The 20,989-nt window shown below is 55.1% G+C and overlaps 1 protein-coding gene across 3 annotated transcripts in view; it reads right to left on the bottom strand.

The window, feature by feature from the left end:
- The window catches only part of CLIP2 (CAP-Gly domain containing linker protein 2), a 72,099-nt gene that overhangs the window by 15,906 nt on the left and 35,204 nt on the right, over window positions 1–20,989 (bottom strand). For 2 of the 3 annotated variants that reach the window (XM_072837501.1, XM_072837502.1), the window contains exons 5-10: window positions 13,253–13,377; window positions 11,524–11,737; window positions 10,397–10,594; window positions 9,471–9,574; window positions 7,834–7,894; window positions 1,039–1,143 (exon numbers count right to left, since the gene is read on the bottom strand). In XM_072837501.1, coding sequence (XP_072693602.1) covers window positions 1,039–1,143; window positions 7,834–7,894; window positions 9,471–9,574; window positions 10,397–10,594; window positions 11,524–11,737; window positions 13,253–13,377 — 807 coding nt within the window. The remainder of the gene's footprint in view (window positions 1–1,038; window positions 1,144–7,833; window positions 7,895–9,470; window positions 9,575–10,396; window positions 10,595–11,523; window positions 11,738–13,252; window positions 13,378–20,989) is intronic. The other variant, XM_072837503.1, reaches the window with a different exon arrangement.

The following is a 20,989-nucleotide window of genomic DNA, read 5'->3' as shown; positions in this document are numbered from 1 at the left end:
AAATCTGTTTTTGTTTTTATAATCAGGTTGAACCTTAGATCAAGGTGCCTTGGGGTAGGGGGGGCTCCAGCCCGTCAACGGTGCCTGGGTGGGTTTCTGCAGAGCAGCATCCACATGTGTATGTGCGCATACTGCACAAGCACACAGGGTCACCCTATAAAGGCCAGCATGTGCAAAGGGACCGCTGTGTGTCTCCAGACATGCACACACTCACTCATGTGCTGAGGCCGACCTGCAGAAACAGACCATTGCTCATCCCACCCCCACCCCACTCAGGTGGTTTAAACCAATCACCGCAAGCCATTCAGCTCCATGGCCAGGACTGCAGCCAGGCCGGGCTGGCCAGCTGTTTGGACATGTCTGCCTGCACAGGAGGCCAGCCCCAGGGCCCAGACCCAGCCTTGGGACTTGGCGGGACCTCACTCCCAACAGAGCTCTCCTTGATCTCCTGTATCTCAGCAGCCCCAACCCTGGGTCTGACACAGAGTCTCATGCCCTAGAGATACCCCCACACCCCTAAAGCCCCAGGCCCTTCAGGCTAGCCCCTCCCACCACCATAATTAACACCCCCCGCCCTAGGCTACAGAAACCTGGATCTGCAGTCCCCCGGACCTTCCACCTTCCTCAGCCTCCCAGCTGGGGAAGAAGGAAGGCATGTGTGGACAGGTTGTCACTGCACCTGCCCATCTAAGGGGCAAACCATTCCCAAGAGCCCCACCCCCATCCCATTTCTGAACTTGACAAAGCCTTGTCTAGGCAATGCATGGGGAGGGAGGGAGGGGAAGGGTCTCACAGGACATTCCCAGCCAGGGGATCACAAGCTGGAGCACACGGTCCGGTCCGGGAGAGCCCGACCCCCTCCTCCTTGGTGGAAAATTGTCCCTAAACCACGACTTTCCTTCTAGGAGGGGCGCAAAAGGCGAAACACAATGAGGATAGCAGCCAAAGACAGAGAAAATAATAAAACAGAGAAGCCGAAGGAGCCGAGAAGGAGCCAAGGCGCCGCAGGGGGCAGTGGGGGGACGCAGGCGGCGTTACCCTGTTGTCGGCTAATTCGCGGAGCAGCCGCTCGGCCTGCGCCTTCTCCAGTAGCAGGCTCTGCTCCAGCTCCCCAATGCGTGCGTGCTCCAGCTGCGTCTGGGTCTGGTCCACCCGGGGCGGGTGGGAGGCGGGCCAGGGGAGAGAAGTACAGGGCAGAGGAAGCCGGAGGGAGAAAGGGAGAGGGAGAGAGAGAGGGAGAGGGAGAGAGGGGGAGAGAAAGAGAGAGAGAGAGAGAGAGAGAGAGAGAGGCGGCGTCATCTTCCGTGAACAAGACAGGAGAGCAGGTCAAGGACAGGAGGCGGCTTGGGGAAAGATGATCTGGGGAGGTGGGACGGGCTGGGCCTGCCGCTGCCCCTTGCTGGGTCCCCAGCTAGGTTTGTTTAATGGCAGAGGAGGGGCTGAAGCAACCCGGCCCAAGCCACCCCACCCGGGAGAGGGTAGCAACAGGGCATCTGGTTCCCTTCGGTCACCCGCAGGGGGTTCTTCCCCTTGCAGCTCTGGAGAGGGGCCCCAGCCTACTTCTGCTCCCCATTAGGCTGCTGCTCATTTTAGGCATAGGGTCCTGCACACCAGAGCTCCCCAGATGGATGGGTCAGTAAATGAACCCAGGACTCCAGCCCCCAGGCCTGAGCTGAAGGTGCAAGAACCAATCGAATGGGAAGGTTTGAAAAAATATCTCTACCCCATTGATTCTCCCAGCCTGGCCTCCCTGGTGCTCTGGCTGAGCCCGGCATGTCCCCAGAGCCCTCAGGGCTCCCCCCCCCACCCCCCCGTGGAGGATGCCTGGTGTCCCCAAACCATAAGAACACTTTTGTTTTAGCTGCCCACGTTCATGAAGCCAGACGTTCTCAGGACATCCAGGCTGGCATTTGGGTTTCTCATAACAGATTTCCAAGGGTGGCAGGGGCCAAGGGAGCTGGCTCCAGGGCACCCGAGGCAATCTGGAGCCTGAGTTCATCGTAAGGAGAAGCCAGAGGGTCCTCCTCAGCCTCCAGCAGAAGCAGTTTAAAGCAAATCTGGGGCGGTCCCCGTGGTGCAGCAGTTTAGCGCCGCCTGCAGCCTGGGGTGTGATCCTGGAGACCCAGGATCGAGTCCCACGTTGGGCTCCCTGTATGGGGCCTGCTTCTCCCTCTGCCTGTGTCTCTGCCTCTCTCTCTCTCTCTCTGTGTGTGTGTGTGTGTCTCTATAATAAATAAAAATAAAATCTTTAAAAAAGTAAATAAAGCAAATCTGTACTGCCAGTCTGAAGAGGCAGGACTTAGCCACACTGCACACGGGCATAAAAACAAGAACGCATACCCGTCACTAGCAAGGGTGATGGGGACATGTAAACCCATCGGAGGAACACTTGCGATTCCTACAAAGCTAGAGAGATGTTTATGTGCTTTGGCCTATGATCTTATCTCTGCGAATTTTCCTAACAGAACAACTACAAAAGTTCTCTGTTTCCCTCTCTCAAGAGGGCAGCGTGCCACAGTGCTAACAAGCAGCCATGCGCAGGCTATTCCAGGAAATTACAGACTGACAATGGTGTCTGGATGTCAGCCCCGGGGTGGGAGGGGTCAGGGGGTGGTCTCCACCCTTCTCCCCCATAGAGGGTGGGCTCCACAGCTCAGCTCAGCCCAGGACCCACGCTAGGGGGCGCAGGATCATATATGATGTGCTGCTGGCCCTGCAGCAAGAAAAAGCACCGCCCCCCACCCCCCCAGCTTCCCAATTCCAAGACAGCTTTATTTGGGTCTCCCAAAAGAATACCCCTCCTACCCGCGCCATATCAACCAAACTTCTAGCCTCCTGGTCTGCGGGTTGGGGTCTCCATGGTGGAATCCAGTGGAGTTGCTTCAGATGTTTGCTTAATGAAGATAAATTCAACCACGGGAATCCGGGATGGAAAACCACCCCTAAGGCTACATTTTAGGTGGGGTGCATGATCTGGCTACCCATCTGCTCCTGGGACACTGCCCAGGGTGCAAGCAGTGGGGCCATCATGTCGTTCCTGCTTCTCGCTCTCAAGCTCCCTGGAGTTGACATTCATAAACCCATGCCCACGGTCAAGGTGCTGGAGGCAGCATAAGGGTGGATGCAACTTCTGTCTCATGCGCTAACTTTAGAACCTAACCCACGCATGAAGGGTGTCTCAGCCGTCTCCCCATTTCACAGGAGGGAGCGACTACTCCGGAGAGACAAAGCTTCAGCAACTCGGGGCAGCGCCAGGCCTGGCACTCAGACCACTGTCCCCTGAGCCAGCTGGACTCCATGGAGGCGGGCCACAGATTTTCAGCAGCAACATGGACCATTGAAGGAGGCTCCTGTTGGGAGGGATCCCCATTTACCTGCTGCAGCTCAAATCCAGGAGCTTGGCCAAGCCTTGCCTACGCTCCACACCTGCAGCCCTGCCTCTCCTCAGAGACACTGTGTCCACACCCCTGCGAAGCAGAGCTCCCACCTCGGGATACCCTCTGGGTAACTGAAGGCAAAGGCTGGAATCGTTAACTAGGGGAGGAGATTCCACAGTAGCACCAGGGGCTCCTGAAGGTCAGAGGCACACGTCACTCACTGCCCTTGACCTCTCTTTAGTTCTCATACCACACAAATCAACAGAGCTGATTCTGCGTCAAGCCCAGCCCTCCCTGTTACCGTCGGCACTCCCATGCAAGTGAAGACTAACATGTGCTATTTAATTAGCAACATTGATACACAGAACCCCTGGATGATCGATTCATCAACAACCACCGAGCACCAGTAAGGTCGAGCCTAAGGCGGTGACCTGACGTCCCGCTCGGGCATCATCGGGAAGGAGCACACACATTCTCAGGGTGCAACGTGGCAAACATCTGTTCAAGAACCAGACAGCCTGTACCCAGCCTGTGACCTGGGATTCCCACTCCAGGAGAAGCACCTTCCCTGTGCTCTTGCCCTGTTCAGGCAGGGAGGACATAAAGGTGCAGGAAAGAGACAGGGTCCCTATCCCCCAGGGGCGTACACTGCAAGGAGGGTTGGAGCTGAGAATAGAGCTGGGGGTGGGGAGCAATAGATGGACACAAAATGAAGAGGCAGAGGTGCCCTCCCTGGGGCACTTGAGTGGCTCAGTCGGTTAAGCATCTGCCTTCAGCTCAGGTCATGATCCTGGGGTCCTGGGATCCGGCCCTGAGTCAGGCTCCCTGCTCAGGGTGAGTCTGCTTCTCCCTCTGCCTCTGTCTGCAGCTCCCCCTGCTTATGTGCTCAAGCTCTCTCTCTCTCTCTCCATCAAATAAATAAAATCTTTAAAAAAGAAAAAAAAAAGTGGCCTCTCTGAAAAATACAGTTGAAGGTAAGCCCTGAAGGAGAAGCAGGAATTAGCAAAGGAGCCGCTCAGAGGCAGACAGAGCTTGGGGTGTCCAGGGACAGACAAGCTCCACGTGCTCAGAACACGGGTGTGCAGGGCTGGGTCCCCCCACGGTCTCCTCTGGGACACCTTGGAAGAGCCTACCTTTACCTGGGGTCCTGGCACCAGACGTATGAGCAGGGAAGGGGCAGGGTCTGGTTTATCTTTTTAAGAGATTTGGTCAGCAGTTTGCTTTAAACTAACATTGAGAGGGGGCTGTGGGTGTGGGTATGGCGGGAACAAGACTGGCCGGGGTTGACATGATCACTGAAGCCGGCTGATGGGCAAAGGATGAGGGCTCACACATCATGCCTTCTTCCCTACTTATGCATAGGCTTAAAATTTCCCAGCATTGAAAATTACAAAGCTATATTTTTCAAGGCTATCTGGCTTCAGTGCAGAGAATGGCCAGTGGAAGGACACGGGAGGTGCCAAGGAGGGGCTGGCGCGGGTGTCCAGGGCAAGGTGTTGGGGCCTGGCCTAGAAAGGTGGCCATGGGGAGGAAGAGGGTTTCAGAGGCTAGGGCAAGGTCAGGAGCATTTCTGATGGAGAGATGAGGGATGAGTCAGCTGAGCAACCATCTGTGGGATTGTGGGGCCAACTGCTGAGATGGGGGGCAGGGTGCGGGTGTTCTGTACATGTTACATTTGGGATGCTCAGTGGTGTCCCCCCCTAGACCTCACAGTGACCTGGAGCCTCCAAATGGGACTTTGTTTTGGAAGAGGGAGTCTTTGCACATGTGATGGGTTAAGATGAAGTCATATTGAATTAAGGTAGACCTCAGACCCAGTGACTGGTGTCCTTATCTGAAGGCCCAGTCAGAGACTCAGGGACATCTAGGGACAAAGGCCATGTGGGGACAGCCAGTGACTCAGTTATAAGCCAAGGAGTCCTGAGCAGAGCTGGGAGAGAGGCACAGAGCAGATTCTCCCCCAGAGCCTCCAAAGGGAGCCAAGCCTGCTCATCCTTTGATTTCAGACTTCGGCTTCCAGAACAGTGAGAGAATAAGTTTGCATTGTTTTAAGCCACCAAATTGTGGTCATTTGTTACAGCAGCCTCTGGAAACTGCCACAGGTGCCCGTCCCTCCCTCCTCCTGGGGGAGATGTCCAGTAGGCACACCAGTGGGGTGCTCAGGGGGAGACTGAGGGAATCGTGAGCTCACAGAGGACCCCAAATGACACAGACGGGAAGCTCTGGGGGACACCGTAGACAGAGGGGCACATGGGCCCTGGGACAGGCCAACATTTAGAAATCAAGAAGGAGACTATGAGGCTGGAACTGGGGAGTGAGGCCAGGAGGAGGACAAGCAGAGAGATGGGGTGACAGCTGGAGGGACACCAGGAGCTCACAGGAATGTTCTGGGTTTTATTTTTGACTCTCAAGATGGGTGGGGATGAGTGGAACTTTGGGATCATTTGTATTCTGGTCATTATGAATATGGTCACAGTAAAAACAGCAGCAAGGGGACCCCAGTGCCCCTTGACAGACTGTCACTGTCTGTCATTGTCTCTCCCAGCCTCTCCCAGTTGGAGCTGAAGGTGCTGGGATGCAGACCTGATCCAAAGCCAGCCAGCCCACTGGCTAGCCTGTGGAACCAATCAGATTCTCTCCAGGGGACAAAGATGAGTGCTATAGGAGGTGGGTGCTGGAGCCTGGGCGGGGCCAGGAGGCTGGTGGGTGCGTGGCCAGGAGAAGGGAGCAAATGTGCCAGGAGCCCAGGAGACACAAGGAGAGAGACAGACAGACTGCAGCCTGACCACGAGTCAAGAGAAGAGGGACGCCTCTGAGCAGAGAAAGAATGGGTTTGGCTTCTGATGCTATTTCTTGCTTTGGGTCCTTGAACTGCTGGTGATAGGTCCCTACAGACTTTCAGTAAACCTCCTGTGGAATGGAGCAGGGGTCTCTGTCCCTTGCAGGCACAGGTGTTTTTTTTTTCCAAAAGCCCACGGCAACCCCCGCAAGAGGGCAGCCACTCAACAGGAAAGTCAGCCACATGCAACCACGTGACCTGTCTCCTTGGCTAAACGTACAAGAGAACGTCCTATGCTGGGCTAAAGCTTCTACATCGGGGCTGTACCCCGACATCCATCCTGTAAGTGCAGATGGCAAAAACTGCCCCATGAGGGGCAGCTGGCAGTGACCCTATGCAGATCACACATGTCCCTCCCCTAGCCGGGGTCATCCAGGGACAGGACAACCAGAGGCACACTTTTGCTGGGCAGTGATGTCATGGGCTCCTAAGGCAGCTCCTTCACAAAATCAGAAACCATAATTTCCAATTTGAGCTCGGTAATGATCTAGTCAGGGGCACACGGCTGGCTCAGTCAGTGGAGCCTGCGACTCTTGATCTTGGGGTTGTAAGTTTGAGACCCATGCGGGGTGCAGAGATTTCTTAAAAATAAAATCTTAAAAAAATGGTCTAGTGCAGGGATCCCCAAAGTATGGCCCCTAGAGCAGCATCCCCTGGGAACTTGCTAGAAATGCAAATTCTCAGGGTCCCACCTAGACCCTCTAAACAGCCACCCTGGGGCTGGGCTCAGCACCCTGTCTGAACACGCCAATTCTCAAGTCTGAGAATCACTGACCCAGTTGGGCCAGTGTGGGTCAGGCCAACGTATAGAGGGCTGAAATCACTGTCCCCTGCCCCAGCTGGCAGCAAGGCATCCTCATCCCTTGTCACCTCCCAGGAAGCTGGAGGACAATGACCGTGAGGCATTCCTGCCTACCCAACTGTGGCCTTGAAAGCCCTGAAATCTGTGGTGTGGTGAGGACAGCTGGGGGTGGTAGGGAGCTTTCACTAACTGATGGGAGCACCCTCAGTCCCTCGGCGCAGAGAGGGTGGGGTGGAATGGAGAGTGAAAGGTTCACCTTTACCAGATCACCTGTCCACCTGTCCAGGTATGGTAATGGAGGAGGGGCCGTAAGGGCTCATCCTCACGGGCTGAGCTCAGGAGCCAGGAGTCCTGGGTCCTGGTCCCAGGACTGTTTTGCCATCTTTGAGTTCTGAGACCCAACAACAAGCTACTTCCAGCTAAAATTTCTCCTAGAATCCAAGACAAATGAAGGACCCAAGGGATACCTTTAAGGCTACTGTCCAACAAAGAAGGAAGGGACAGGGGAGTCCAGCCACTATGTCCTCAGGCCTGGTCCTCTGGCTTCCCTTGGTCCATCCCATCTGGTTGCCAAACCAAAGGAACCATGGCCCCTCCGGGGCTCTGGGAGCTGAGCCATCCCCACCTCTGACACCCCAGTCTCTCATGACTTTTCCCGGGGGCCCCTTCTGGTTTTCTCCCTTGAAATGTCCCCAGCCCCCTCCCAGGGAGGCCAGAGCTGCTGCCTGGCCCTTGGGACCATTTGCCCTGCAGGGCGGGGCGCGGGGAGCAGAGTAGAGCGAGGGGCAGGGGCGGGGCGGTTCTCTGACCATTACCTCCAAGTCTCCCTTGGTGATGGACTCCTCCTCCACTCGGAACTGCAGGTCCTCCACCTTCCTGCAGGGGGAGAGGGGGCTGAGCGGGCTGGGCCCAGAGCAGTGGGCCTCACCTCCCAGCAGCAGAGACTGACCCCAAGGCCGTGCTGAGACTGCGCAGAAGGCACCGTCCAGGAGCCCCAGCTGATGGGGACAGAGCCTCCCAGCACCTCCAGACGTCCCGACTTCTACTCTGAGACCCTCAGCCTCTCTAAATGGGGGTTTGTCAGGCAACATCCCTCCTCCCTGGGGCCGCTGTGGGACTGGGTGGGAGGACAAGGGAAGATCGGGGGTGCTAGCCACTGTGCGGTGGGGAGAGAGGGGTGGGGGGTGCGCTCTTGCCCTGCCAACCTCATTCTCATCCCCGCCCCTCAAAATCAGAATCCAGGGTCCTGGGGCTGCTCCCTGATCAGGGCCCCCCCACAGCCCTGCTGCAGGCGTGGAAGCCACCCTCGGGGAGACATGTTCACCCTCCTGAGCGCCAAGACAGCATAAGGGAGACACAGGCGCCTTATGGCTCACAAAGCTGCTCTTTCTGTGGCCTCCTGACAGCTCCCAGCACACAGATGGGGACCCGGAGGCCCAGAGACCTGCCCAAGGCCACCCAGCATGTCCAGGGGCCTGGACGCAGGTCCCTCTGGAACGCAAACCCCAGGACATCTTCAAGTCTTTTGCTTGTCAGCATCCTGCATGTCGCCATGGGAACCAGATGTGTGGGCCCCAAAAACAGTCTCAGGCAGATATAAATAAGCGCTTCTCTCTTGAACTCAGACGGTAACAACAGCCTGTGGCTCACAGGCCTCGGCTGGAAGCCCCCAAACAACCCCAAGGTGGGGGCAAAGGGTGGGGGCTGCATGAGGCAGTGCGGGGGGACAGAGGGGGCCCCAGAAATCTGGGTGTCAGCTAGGGGCCAGGGAGAGGCCCTGGGCCAGGAGAGGCCCTGTCTCCCATAGGCTCTGTCTCACCAGAGGACCCAGGACCAAGTCAGGCCAGAGGCCCCACATATGGGAAACAGCTCCACCGGCTACAGGGGCAGGACAGAAAGAACGGGTGTCATCGCCAACTGGCCCGTGGCCTCAGGCAAACCCCTCGCCTGTTGTGAGCCTCAGCTGCTTCCTCTGTCACATGGAAGCAACACCCCAGTCCCGGGCTCATGGTAAGACTGTAACAGCCAACACAGGGAAGGCCTCAGCAGGGGCTGACTGACATCTAGAAGCAAGGGATTTCCAGGGGCCTTCTGTAGCTGCTTCTTGGAGCCTCGGTCTTCTGACACAGCCAAGTTGGGAGCTCCATGCACGGCTCCCAGCCCAGCAGGGTGCTCTGCAGATGCAGCTGGCATGAGAGGGGGCCCCCCCTCGTGTGTTCCCCTCAGGATGCACTCCACAAGCTAGGAAGGCAGGAGCCCCAAAGCCTCTCCCCCACTCAGGCAGGAAGGAAGGAGTACAGCGGAGGAATGTGGTGACTCCTGTATGTTTAGCACCATGTGGGGTGCTTTTCTCAAGCCTGCAGGGATGGGGATCGTCACCCCACTTTACAGATGAAGGGCAGGCCTGCAGAGGTCCAATGCCCCCCAGGACTAGGGCAGGGGTGGCGCATACCTCCGCTCCTCCTCCAGCTGGTTGGACAGATCTACCTTCTCCTTCCGCACACTCTCCACCAGCAGCCGAGCCCGCTGCAGCTTCTCCTCGGCTTCTGTAACATACTGGGCCCCGAGTGAGGGCCAGGGCAGTGTCAGCCTCCTCCTGGGACTGGGGTCCAGGTGGGGAAGGGCCGCGAGAGAGGCGGAGTGATGCAAGGAGCCAAGTCGGCCGCTGCGACCACCTGCACACCCCCACCGGCTGGTTGGGCACAGAACGTGAGCGGGCACCTCAGGTCCACCTGCACCCAATAGCCAGCACCCCAGCACCTACCACATCCCTCAATACCCAGGGGCTGATGACCTGCTGTCTTGTGAAGGCAGCACACGGAAGCCTGGCCTTAATCAGTCCAGCACTTGAGGGTGGGCCAAGCCAGACTCCAAATGGGGATGGGGATTCATTTCACGTAGGAAATGAATGTCTATATCAGGAAAGAGTAAGCAAGTGACAGTAGCAGACCAAGTCTACGGGCAAGGGCTCCTTTCCCAGAAGCCCTTGAAAGAACGATCTGAAATGTGGACAGCTGTACAGCAAAAAATGTGTACATGAGTATATTTAGACAAAGTGAGTAACTGGAACCACCGCAGGGGACTGGCCACGTTGGTGAGGACACAGACCACAATAGATGGCAACGTGGCTGCGAAAATGGAAGAATTTTCCATGACCTAGAAAATGCTCCTATTCTAAGTAGGAAAAAGCATGATATATCCAGGTTCTGGATCCATCATCAGGAGGAGGAGGAGTCATCATCATCATCGTTGTCATTATCCTCTTAGGATTCCCCATACACACCCAGTTCTCTGCATGAGGGTGGCCCACAAGGCTGACCCGGGGAGGCTGTCGGTACCCTCTGGGCAACCCCCCCCAAACCCCTCGTGCCCAGCCACCTGCTCGTGCTGCGCCTTGAGCAGGGCGATCTCCTTCTCCACTTCACAGATGTGGCTTGTGGCTTTGGCCACCTCGGCCCGCTCCAGGTCCCGCTCAGCCAGCAGCTGCTCGATGTGCTGCTGCTTCTCCTTTAATGCCTCTTGCAAGGCAGTTGTGCCGGATATCTTGCGGGCATAGCGCGAGGAGGTCTCTGTGAGCTGTGGGGAGGCATGGGGGCAGACAGGTCTCAGGGATTGGCAGCACCATCGGGGCAACAGCTCCAGTGCCTCATCTACCAGGGTCCTGCTCCTAGATGCACTACACAGGGGGTGGGGGGATCATGATGTTTGAGATCCAGGGAACTCTTGGCCCTCAGGAGAGTCACAGCCTCTGGGCTCATGGTGGATTTCCTCACACATCCTAGACTCCCAACCTAGATGCAGTGTGCACAGAAGGCCCTGTGCCCAGCAGGGCAGCCTCACTCAGCCCCCCTCGCTCAGGGTGATTGTAGCAACCCCTAACTCTCTGCCCTGCACCTGCCCTCCACCAATACTACCTGTCCAATATCTGTATGACCCTCCTTAACTCCCAGGAAAGGAGTTAAGCTACTGATACATCAGTAATACAAAAATTACAACAAATGTAAGTGGATCAATCTTTCCTATTAAAAGATATAAACTTGGGGCGCTTGGGTGCTAAGTTGGTTAAGTGTCTGCCTTTGGCTCAGGTCATGATCCCAGGGTCCTGAGATCGAACCCCACGTCAGACTCCCTACTCAGCGGAGAGTTTGCTTCTCCCTCTGCCTCTGCCCCTCCTGCTGTTTGTGCTCTCTCTCTCTTGTTCACTCTGTCTCTTAAATAAATAAAATCCTAAAATAAAAATAAAAGATACAAACTTTCATCTTATTTTTTCTTTTTTAAGTAAGCTCTACACTCAACATGGGGCTTGAACTCACAACCCTGAGATCAAGAATCGCATGCTCTACCGACTGAGCCAGATGGGGGCCCCTAAGCTTTCACCTTTGTTCAAAAATCCCACCAGCAAGTCAGGGGAGACTGGAACACCCGGATCTTTCTGTCCCTACCCTCCCCTCCACCCTGCATGCACACACACACCCCAGGGTCCCCCTCCCCAGCTCCACCCTCACCAGTCCACTGCGGCTGGGCCGGCCCCCAACAGAGGAGGCCACAGAACTGACAGAGCTGATGGAGGAACTGCTGGGGCTGTGGGTCAGTGCTGAGACACCCATTGCCATGCGCTTGGTCTTCTTGGCCTTGGCCGGACTGGTGGATGGGAAGCCGATGCGGATTACCTTGTGGATGGGCGCGAAGAGACCAAACTTTGGTGGGCACTGGAAGTACCTGGGGGAGGCAGGAGAGACCCACACTGCCATCACAGCCCCACAGCCCGGAGCCATCCCTAGCCTCCCCCAGCAGAGATGGGGGCTTGTCCTTAGGGCCCTAACACCCTCACCCCATGACCAATAGGCAGGACTCCCAGAAAAGGAACAGAGGTAAGTAGGGCCTGAGATTCCCCACAGACATAAATAACCACCGGGCATATTTAGCGGGGGTACAACAATGACCCAGCACCCACTCTGTGCCCATCCCCTTACATGAGTGCTCATCTCTATCCCCAGCCACTCTACTCTTATCCACATTCCACAGATGCAGAGATTTAGGCTCAGAGAGGTTGAGGAGCTTGCCTGTGGTCACACAGGTGGTTAAGTGGCAATACCAGGATGGAACCCTTCTGGTCTTCTGGGCTTGGCTCCCACACACCACTCAGAGGCCCCCGCCCCAGCCATATCTGCAGCCCCCACTCTTCAGACTGCCCCTGAGCCACCCCAGACCCAAGGAACCCCATGACCCTTGGCCCATGGGGCTCCCAGTTTGGAGCAATAAAAGCCTAAAGGAGATATCTGGGGAGGGGAGTAAGGGCTGCTGCCCAACCTACCCCCCGAATTCTGAAAGCAAGAGGGAGTTGAGAGAAACATTCATCTTGCAAACAGGAAGGCAAAGTGTTGTCATGGAAACTCGGGACTATCTTTTCTCAAAGCTCTCTGGGCACAGATCCTACACAGACTGGGGAGCTGGGCCAGTCCAGCTTCTGCCTCTCCTTGAAAGTGCCTCCCCATCCCACCTCTCCCTGCAGGTGGGTCTTCACTGGGGCCATCTCCCCTGCACAGCAGACCTTTCTCAAGCCTACTTCAGAAGCAAAAACCCTACTCTCCTGCAAGAGCTGGTTGAAGCATGGCTCCTCCCCTGGTGGCTTGGCCTGCACTGAGGTGACCATTCCTTTCCAGAACTGTCATGGCCTCACCTGGGCCACACAACCCAGCCCAGGGACAGCCAGCACAGGCAATGGGGCCACCAGGCCTTAGCCCCACACCCCTGCCAGACCCTGCTCACCCAGAACATCACACCCCCGCCCCAGACCCTACCCAGCATTCCTGGCAGTCAGTTCTCTCTAATCAGAGAGGGTGTGAGACCTGGAACCCACGCATGGCTCCAGGGCTCTGGACAGTGTGGGATTATTTCCTGTGTCACCCAGGGGGACTCCTGGGAGGCAGGGGACCACTCCCTCATTCTTTTCCCACATAGGCACATGTGGCATGTAAGAGGGAACACAGAATCAATGACTCCCCTAGCACTTGCCCGGGACTCTGTGACCTTGAGCGATGACCTCTCTGGCCTCTGTTCTCTCATCTGTAAAATGGGGATGCTATTCCCACCACCTGCTTTGGACGGCAACTACACCGTGGTGCCTAGCACAGCCACCCAGAGCCTCAACACCGGCTTCCTCAGATGCCCCAGCACCCGTCCCAGGTGAAGAGGAGCCCCCTCCCAGATACCCTGGGGTAAAGTCCAACATACCTGGTGCCCGCCACTGCCCCATCGTTCTTCCCAAGGGGCTCATCCAGCTCCACGCCACACCACTCGCCCTTGGCAAAGTCTGTTTCCCCCACGTACCGCACCACACCGGTCTTCGTCCCGCCAACCTGTTGGCACACAGAGAGAGTCGGGTCCGGAGGATGCGGTGGGCACAGGCGGAAACAGCATGGGCCCATCTCTCCCTTCCAGTGTGCAGGGGACAGGAAAGATGGAGGAGGAAGAGGAGCGGCCCTAGGACAGTGGGGAGGGATTCGGGTAGAACCAGGGCTTCCCAGGGCTGTCCCATACAAGCCCTCTGGAGACACACAGACAGATCTGCATTGAACTCTGCCATGTACCAGCTGTGTGAGCCTGGCTGAGTCACCTGACCTCTCTGAGCTTCAGCATCTTCATCTGTAAAAAGCATTTGTTTTCCTTAATTTTTCTCCCTGAGGAGGGACACCTGGGTGGCTCTGTGGTTGAGCGTCTGCCTTCAGCTCAGGGTGTGATCCCAGGGTCCTGGGATCTATCCCACATCACACTTCCCACGGGGAGCCTGATTCTCCCTCTGCCTGTGTCTCTGCCTCTCTCTCTGTGTCTCTCATGAATAACTAAATGAAAATATTAAACAAAATTTCTCCCTGAGGATTAAGTACTTATGTGCAGCATCTGGCACACACTAGAGTGTCAATAAACACCATCCTTAAAAATGGTTAAACGGTGGTCGCCAGGAGCTGGGGGGAGGGGGAAATGCGGAGTTGTTTAATGGGAATAGAGTTTCAGTTTTGCAAGATGCAAAAGACCTGTAGATTGGGTGCCCAGCAATGTGAATATACTTGATATTACTGAACTGTACATTTAAGAATGGTTATGAAGCTCGATTTTATGTGTATGTTGCCGTAATTTAAAAACACTCACAAGACAAGCCAGTAAGCGTGACTATTACTTTTAAAAAGCTTAAATTTTTTAAAATTACACTTTTCTATATAGTTGACCAACCCTTGAGCAACACAGGTCCACTTACACGTGGATTTTTTTGATAAATATGATACAGTACCTTGAATGTCTTTTCCTTACGACTTTCTTATATTTTTTCTAGCTTGCTTGCTTGCTTTCTTTATTCATGAGCGAGAAAGAGAGAGAGAGAGAGAGAGAGAGGCAGAGACACAGAGAGAGGGAGAAGCTCTACACAGGGAGCCCGACGCGGGACTCGATCCCAGGTCTCCAGGATCACACCCTGGGCGGAAGGCGTCGCTAAACCACTGAGCCACCCGGGCTGCCCTCTCACTTACTTTATTGTAAAAATACCACACTTAACATATGTAACATACAAAATAAATGTTAATCAACTGCTTACGTTATTAATAAGGCTTTCCATCAACTGTAGGCTATTAGTAGTTAGGGTTTTGGGGAGTCAAGAGTTATATGGGGGGACACCTGGGTGGCTCAGTGGTTGAGCGTCTGCCTTTGGCTCAGGTCGTGATCCCAGGATCGAGTTCCACATTGAGCTCCCTGCATGGAGCCTGCTTCTCCCACTGCCTGTGTCTCTGCCTCTCTGTGTCTCTCATGAATAAATAAATAAAATCTTAAAAAATATAAACCTCATAACTCTATGAGGTGGGCAGCATTACCCTACTCCTAGAGGAAGAGCCTGAGGTTCAGAGTAGTGAGTGAGTGGCAGTCTGGTGGGCTTCACTCTGCTGTTTCTTCAATCCTAGCTGAGCACAACGACCAGGCCACACCGTCCCGGATCCCCTCACCCCCAGGTGGGGGTCTGTGGCACTACTAACCCCTGGCTGCCCCAGGGAGTCCCTGCTTCACCCTCGATCCTCAGCTGCCCCCAGACCCCAGTCTTTGCCTTGTCACTCCCTCCCCTCAGAAATGGAAGCAAGGCAGTAACAGTGGAAAGGCTTCCGAAGGGGATGGATGTGGCGCTGACCCCCCGCCAGGTCAGCACCACCTTGGGACACTCATCCTCCGCCCCCCCCCCCCCCATTCTGGGTGTGGCGGGCCCTGCCTCCAGACTAAGGATCTGCCTCTTTTATGTATTATATTTTAATATTTTCTTAATTCATTTAGTATTTAATTTCCTAAAAAATTAATAGACTTTTGGGGAACAATTTTAGGTTTATAGAAAAGCGAGCAGAAAGTACAAAGCATTCCAGTAATAGCCACTTGCCTCCTTCCCAGCACAGTCCCCTCTTGTTAACACCTTGTGTTAGTGTGATACATTTGTCACAATGAGGAGCCACTACTGACACATGATTAAGAACTAAAGTCCATGGTTAACATCAGGGTTCACTCGTGGTGGTGGACATTCTGGGGGTTTTGACGAATGTATAATGACAAGTATCTACCATCACAGGATCAAAAAACGTAGTTTTTCTGCCCCCGTTCATCTCGCCTTTCCCTCAACCCCTAGCAACCACTGATCTTTTTACCATCCCCAAAGCTTGGCTTTTTCAGAATGTCAAGGGTTGGCATCAAAGCACCGTATGGAGCCTTTTCAGATGGGCTTCTGTCACTAACCAATGTGCATTTAAGGTTCCTGCATGTCTTTTCATAGCCTGATAGTCTTGAAGAACCTTCCACGGTCTGGATGGAGCATGGTTCTGTTATCCACTCACCTACTGAAGGATGTCTTGGTTGCTTCCAATTTTCAACAGGTATGAAGAAAGCTGCTATAAATATTTGTGTGCCTGATTCTGTGTAGGTATATCTTTAATTCATTTATGTTTATACTAAGGACCATGACTGCTGAATCTGGATGGTAAGAGAACATTTGGTTTTGTATGAAATGGGTGAACTGCTCTGTGAAGTGGCTGTGCAATTCTACATCCCCACCAGCAGTGCGTGAGAGCCCCTGATGCCCGCTAAGAAAATACCCGACTGTGCACCAGGCCCCCGCCTCCCTGGGGATGGGTCCCACCCCTCCCTTCTCCACCACCTGTGGGTTTTCTGGGCCCAAGTCTCTCCTGGCTGGGCCAACCACCAGCTAGGTCCTGGCTCTCAGGGAGCAATGGTAGTGAGCAGGCTCAGTTCATCTGTCTCTGAGGGACTTTCCTCTGGGAAAGTCAAAACTGGTGATTCACTTAACCCACCTCAGCCGCCGATCAGGGTGTCGCCCACAGGATGAGAGAAAAGGGTCCCAGAGCTGCCTGGCTCTGCCATCAGTAGGGGAAGCAAACCAGCCCCCTCTCACAGGGCTGCTGAGGGTACAGCTAGGGGCTCTTGTCTGAGGCTGGAGCAGGGGTGCCAGGGTGCTGGGGAGGGAGGGTACAGAAGCAGGGATGGGGGTGTTGGCAGGAAGCAGGCTGGTCGGGGAGATGGATCGCTCTCAGGGAATGGAGGGGACAGCAGTGGGAAGCCCCTTGGAAGTCCTCTCTGAAGGTGTCCACAGCTGCTGACCTGAACGACAGCCAGCGAGGGGACACTGGGGCTCAGCTGGCCTGTGGAACAGGGACATGGTGCCAGAGGGGTCTTACTGGCTCAGGACCACCCACAGGGCCCTGAGTCCTGCATCCAGCAGGTATGTTCCAACACCTTCCTGGCACCAGGCTCTGTTGTAGGCACTCAGGGCATAGCCACGTGAACAAAAGGGCCAAGACCTCTGCTCGTGGGGCTCCCAGCTATGGCAGGAAACAGGCAGTAGGGGAGGAAGTGAATAAATGCTATTAATCCAGGTGGTTGGCAGGTGCTGGGCAGTGTGACATCAGAGGCCTCTATCTCTGCGGAGAGCCCATGGTGAGAAGCCAAGAGGAAGTGGGAAGCCATTGGGGACAGTGTCTTGGAGCTGGAAACAGCCCGAGACACTGGAGGAGAGGAAAGGAAAGTAGGCAGGTGCAGTCAGGCCTGGCCAGGATGGAGGGAGGGGCTCTGAGTCAGCCGATGGTGGGCCACAGGAAGGCAGATGGGTTGCCTCCCAGATGAGATGGAAGCCTCTGGGGTGCTGGGACCTGGGTGGGGGCAGGGAGACCAAGGAGGAGGCAGATCCGTTGTCCAAGAGAGAGGAGTTGCTGGGGGGAGGACACCGTTGGCTGGGGATGGATTTGGGGGTGTCTTAGAGATAGCAGCAGAACCCTCCTGAGGGGTCCCAGGGTCAGGGAGGAGAATCAAACAGGGCACGAGGCCGAGTCCCAAGTTCCTGGCCTGGTCAGCTGGAGACACAGGTGTGTGTTCAGAAGGATAGGGAGGAGCAGGTCAGGGACAGGTGTAGGGGGATAAACAACTGAGTTCTGTTTTGGATATGTGTGACAGGTTGTGTCCCCTAAAAGATACACTAAAGTGCTGGCCCCCATACTTATACATGTGACCTTATTTAAAACTAAGGTCCTGGGGCACCTGGGAGGTTTAGTTAGTTACACATCTACCTTTGGCTCAGGTCATGATCCCAGGATCCTGCGATCAAGCCCTGTGTCGGGCTCCCTATTCAGTGGGGAGTCTGCTTTTCCCTCTACCCCTCCTCCCTCCTCGTGATCTCTCTCTCTCTCAAATAAAGAAGATCTTTAAAAAATAAAGAGAATAAAAGTAAGATCCTTTGGATGGGATTGAGTGAAGGTGATGTCATCAAGGTGGCCCTAATGGGATATGACTGGTGTCTTGTAAGAAGCATGAAGGCACAGGTGGAAGCTGGGATGATGTGGCTGCTGGCTAAGGGATGCCAGCAGCCTCCAAAACTGAAGAGAAAGGCAGGAGACAGATTCTTCTCTTGACCTTTTGGAAAGCCGGTGGCCCTGTGGACACCTCTGACCTCAGATTTCTAACGACCAGGACTGCGAGAGTGCCAATTTCTGTTAAGGACCTAGTTGGTGGCACTTGTTACAGCAGCCACAGGAAAATCATACACACTTAGTGGGGATGCTGAATAAGAGCCTGATGGGACAGACCAGCCAACGCTGGAGATCCAAGCCTGAGTGTGACTATCCTAAGTCCCAGGCCCGGACAGAAGAACACGAAGAACACTGGGGAGACAAGCTGAGGCCAGAGCTCTGACCGGCACTGACCTGAGAAGGGGAATAGCAGGGAGTGGTGGCCAGGGAGGCAGGGGAAACAAGGAGAAGGTGTGGAATCCTAGAAGTGGAGGGAAGAGAGTGCTGCTAAAAGGAGGCAGGGAGACACACAGTGGCTGATTCTGCTAGGCCTGGGGTCGGGGGTGAAACAAAGCCAGAGAACGGGCTGCTGTATTTGCAACGTGAAGATCCCCGGCAGCCTTGGGGGAAACGGTGTCCCCAGAGCCGAGGGTGCGGGAGAGCGGGAGTAGAGACCCGGTGCACAGGCAGGCCTTTCAAGGGGTTTGGCGAGACGGAGGACAGAGAAGTGGGCATAGTTGAAGGAAAACACAGGGTCAGCGATCATTTGGTTTTTAAGGTGGGTGAAGCTGGAGCAAGTGAGTGGAGATGTGCAGGGAAAGAGGAGCCATGGCGGGGAAAGAGGTCCTGCGCAGGGGTGGGTAGGAGCCGGCAGCTGGGGCCCCAGACGGAGAGCTGAGGGTGGTGGGTGCAGAGGCGGAGGTCAGAAAAGCATGGCTCATGGCTGGAGGATGTCCAGGCTCTGGTCGGAAAGGTTTCCTGTGTGTCCTAGGGCAGGGGAGAGGCAGGAAAGGACAGAGGCAGGGCAACCGGCCTGTGGGCCCCAGCAAGTGCTTGACCAATGACAGCCAAGGCCATCAGGTCATCACGAGCCGCTGTGCGACCTCAGGGAGGCTCTCTGAGCCCTGAGTACCTCACTGCACCTGGGACCCCCGTGGCCGTGTGGACTGCCCTTCATGGACTTTTTTTTTTTTTTTTTTTTTTTTTTTTTTTTTTTTTTTTTAGATTTTTTATTTATTTATTCATGATAGTCACACAGAGAGAGACAGAGAGGCAGAGACACAGGCAGAGGGAGAAGCAGGCTCCATGCACCGGGAGCCCGACGTGGGATTCGATCCCGGGTCTCCAGGATCGTGCCCCGGGCCAAAGGCAGGCGCCAAACCGCTGCGCCACCCAGGGATCCCCTCCTTCATGGACTTTAATGCAGACAATAGCTAACACTTCCGGGAGCTCACTCGGAGCCACACCCCTTCTAAACACTGCACACAGGGTAGGTGAACTATTATCCCATCTTACGGGTGAGGAAGCTGAGACACAGAGAGCATCAATAACCCAGCCATGAGTATTTAGCCATTACATGCATGGACCCCAGAGGGTAGCGGAGAAGCCCCAGTGAAACCAGGAACCACAGGTATCTCTGAAGAGCAGCATAATGTAATGGACACAAATACTGCTCATGCCTTGGACCCAGCTCAGAAGCAGGTTTTGTATAGCTGGTGAAGCTGACAGAGCTCTACACCGGCTGCTTCCACGTCCCTGGGAAGGGCCCTGATAATGCATTTATAGGATTACACGATTTAGAAAATCTGCAAAGCAGTATTTTGGGGGCATTTTCCTAGAGTCCCTGTCCTCAAATAAGTTCTGGCCTCCATAGTCACCTGCATCCAACATATAATTTTTTTTAAAGGTTGGGGTAGGGACAGGAAGGTGACGTGGCAGGTGTTTACAGCAGGCACAGAGGAGAAGCAGCAAGTTCTGGGGTCAGTCAAGCCAGCTGGATCCTGGCAGTGAGCAGTGCACCGGGCTACAGGACTAACCCTGGCAAAGCTGCAGATGAGGGTGGGATGGGGGCACAAGGGGCTCCATCCCCTCAGCAGAAACAAATCCCGTGTCCAAATTCTTCTCCCCCCCAGAATCCAAGGCAGTTTCTAGGGCAGTCACAGGTGATGAGTGTAAATAGAGGAATGAATGGTCTATCACCTCATGGCTCTATGATCCTGAGCAGGCTGCGTGATCCAGGGCTGAGCTCAAGTTTTCTCATCTGTAAAATGGAAGGATGACTCCCACCTTCTAAGGTAGTGGGCAGGACGCAAAAAAAAGACTTGGTACAAAAAGTGCTGGGCCCAAGGCACAGGGTGAGGTATGCCCCCAAGAAAGCAGTGGAAAGCCCACAGGGCCCATCTGTGCTGGCTGCTGCTGGCCCTGTTGGTAGGCTAGGACCTGGTGGACACGTCTAGAGCAATGCCCACACCACGCAGGTTTGTATGTCCCCTGCCCTGCACACCCCATTTCCACTCCCTGAAGGGGGAGCAGATGCAAGGGGGAATTCCAGACAGGATCAAACTGGGGTTCAACCTCCCTGCTCCCCCAGCATGGGGACCAACCAGAGCTGGCCAACACCCTGAGCCTCCATTTCTTACCCCAAAGAGGTTGCAGACCACACTGAGGGCACTCACATGACACTAACCAGGCCCTGCCAGGACAGAGCCCTTAATAACTGTGAAGACTTCAGCCTTCCACCAACCTTCTTAATGCTCTCAACTATAGCAGCATGATACTCTCTGCTCATTTTGCTGAATGGACAGATGATGAATGAATGAATGAATGAATGAATGGGGATGAAGGTCAGTTAAGTGACCTGCCCAACATCACACAGCTGGGCAGTAGCAGAAAGGGCACAAACCTGTACCCAATTTCCCCGTTGTGGTCATGGGGAAAGGGGCCCTGGGCATCCCCAGAGACAGCTCAATGAGGCTGTAAGGCAGCGTGCCTGGGTCCCGCTGGCCAGGCAGGGATGGCTTCTCTGGGAGCCATGGTAGGAACAGCAGACAAGAGCCCTAACACAAGGACAGGACACTGAGAGTCCAGCCTCCCAGTCCCATAGCAGCCCCCAGGGACACTCCCCTGTTCCACTCCTGACCCCTCCCATCCT

The sequence above is a fragment of the Canis lupus genome, chromosome 8 (genome assembly GCF_048164855.1).
Source record: "Canis lupus baileyi chromosome 8, mCanLup2.hap1, whole genome shotgun sequence".
Lineage (NCBI taxonomy): Eukaryota > Metazoa > Chordata > Mammalia > Carnivora > Canidae > Canis > Canis lupus.
The sequence above is the reverse complement of the archived record's forward strand: the minus strand, read 5'-3'. Positions and strand labels throughout refer to the sequence as shown.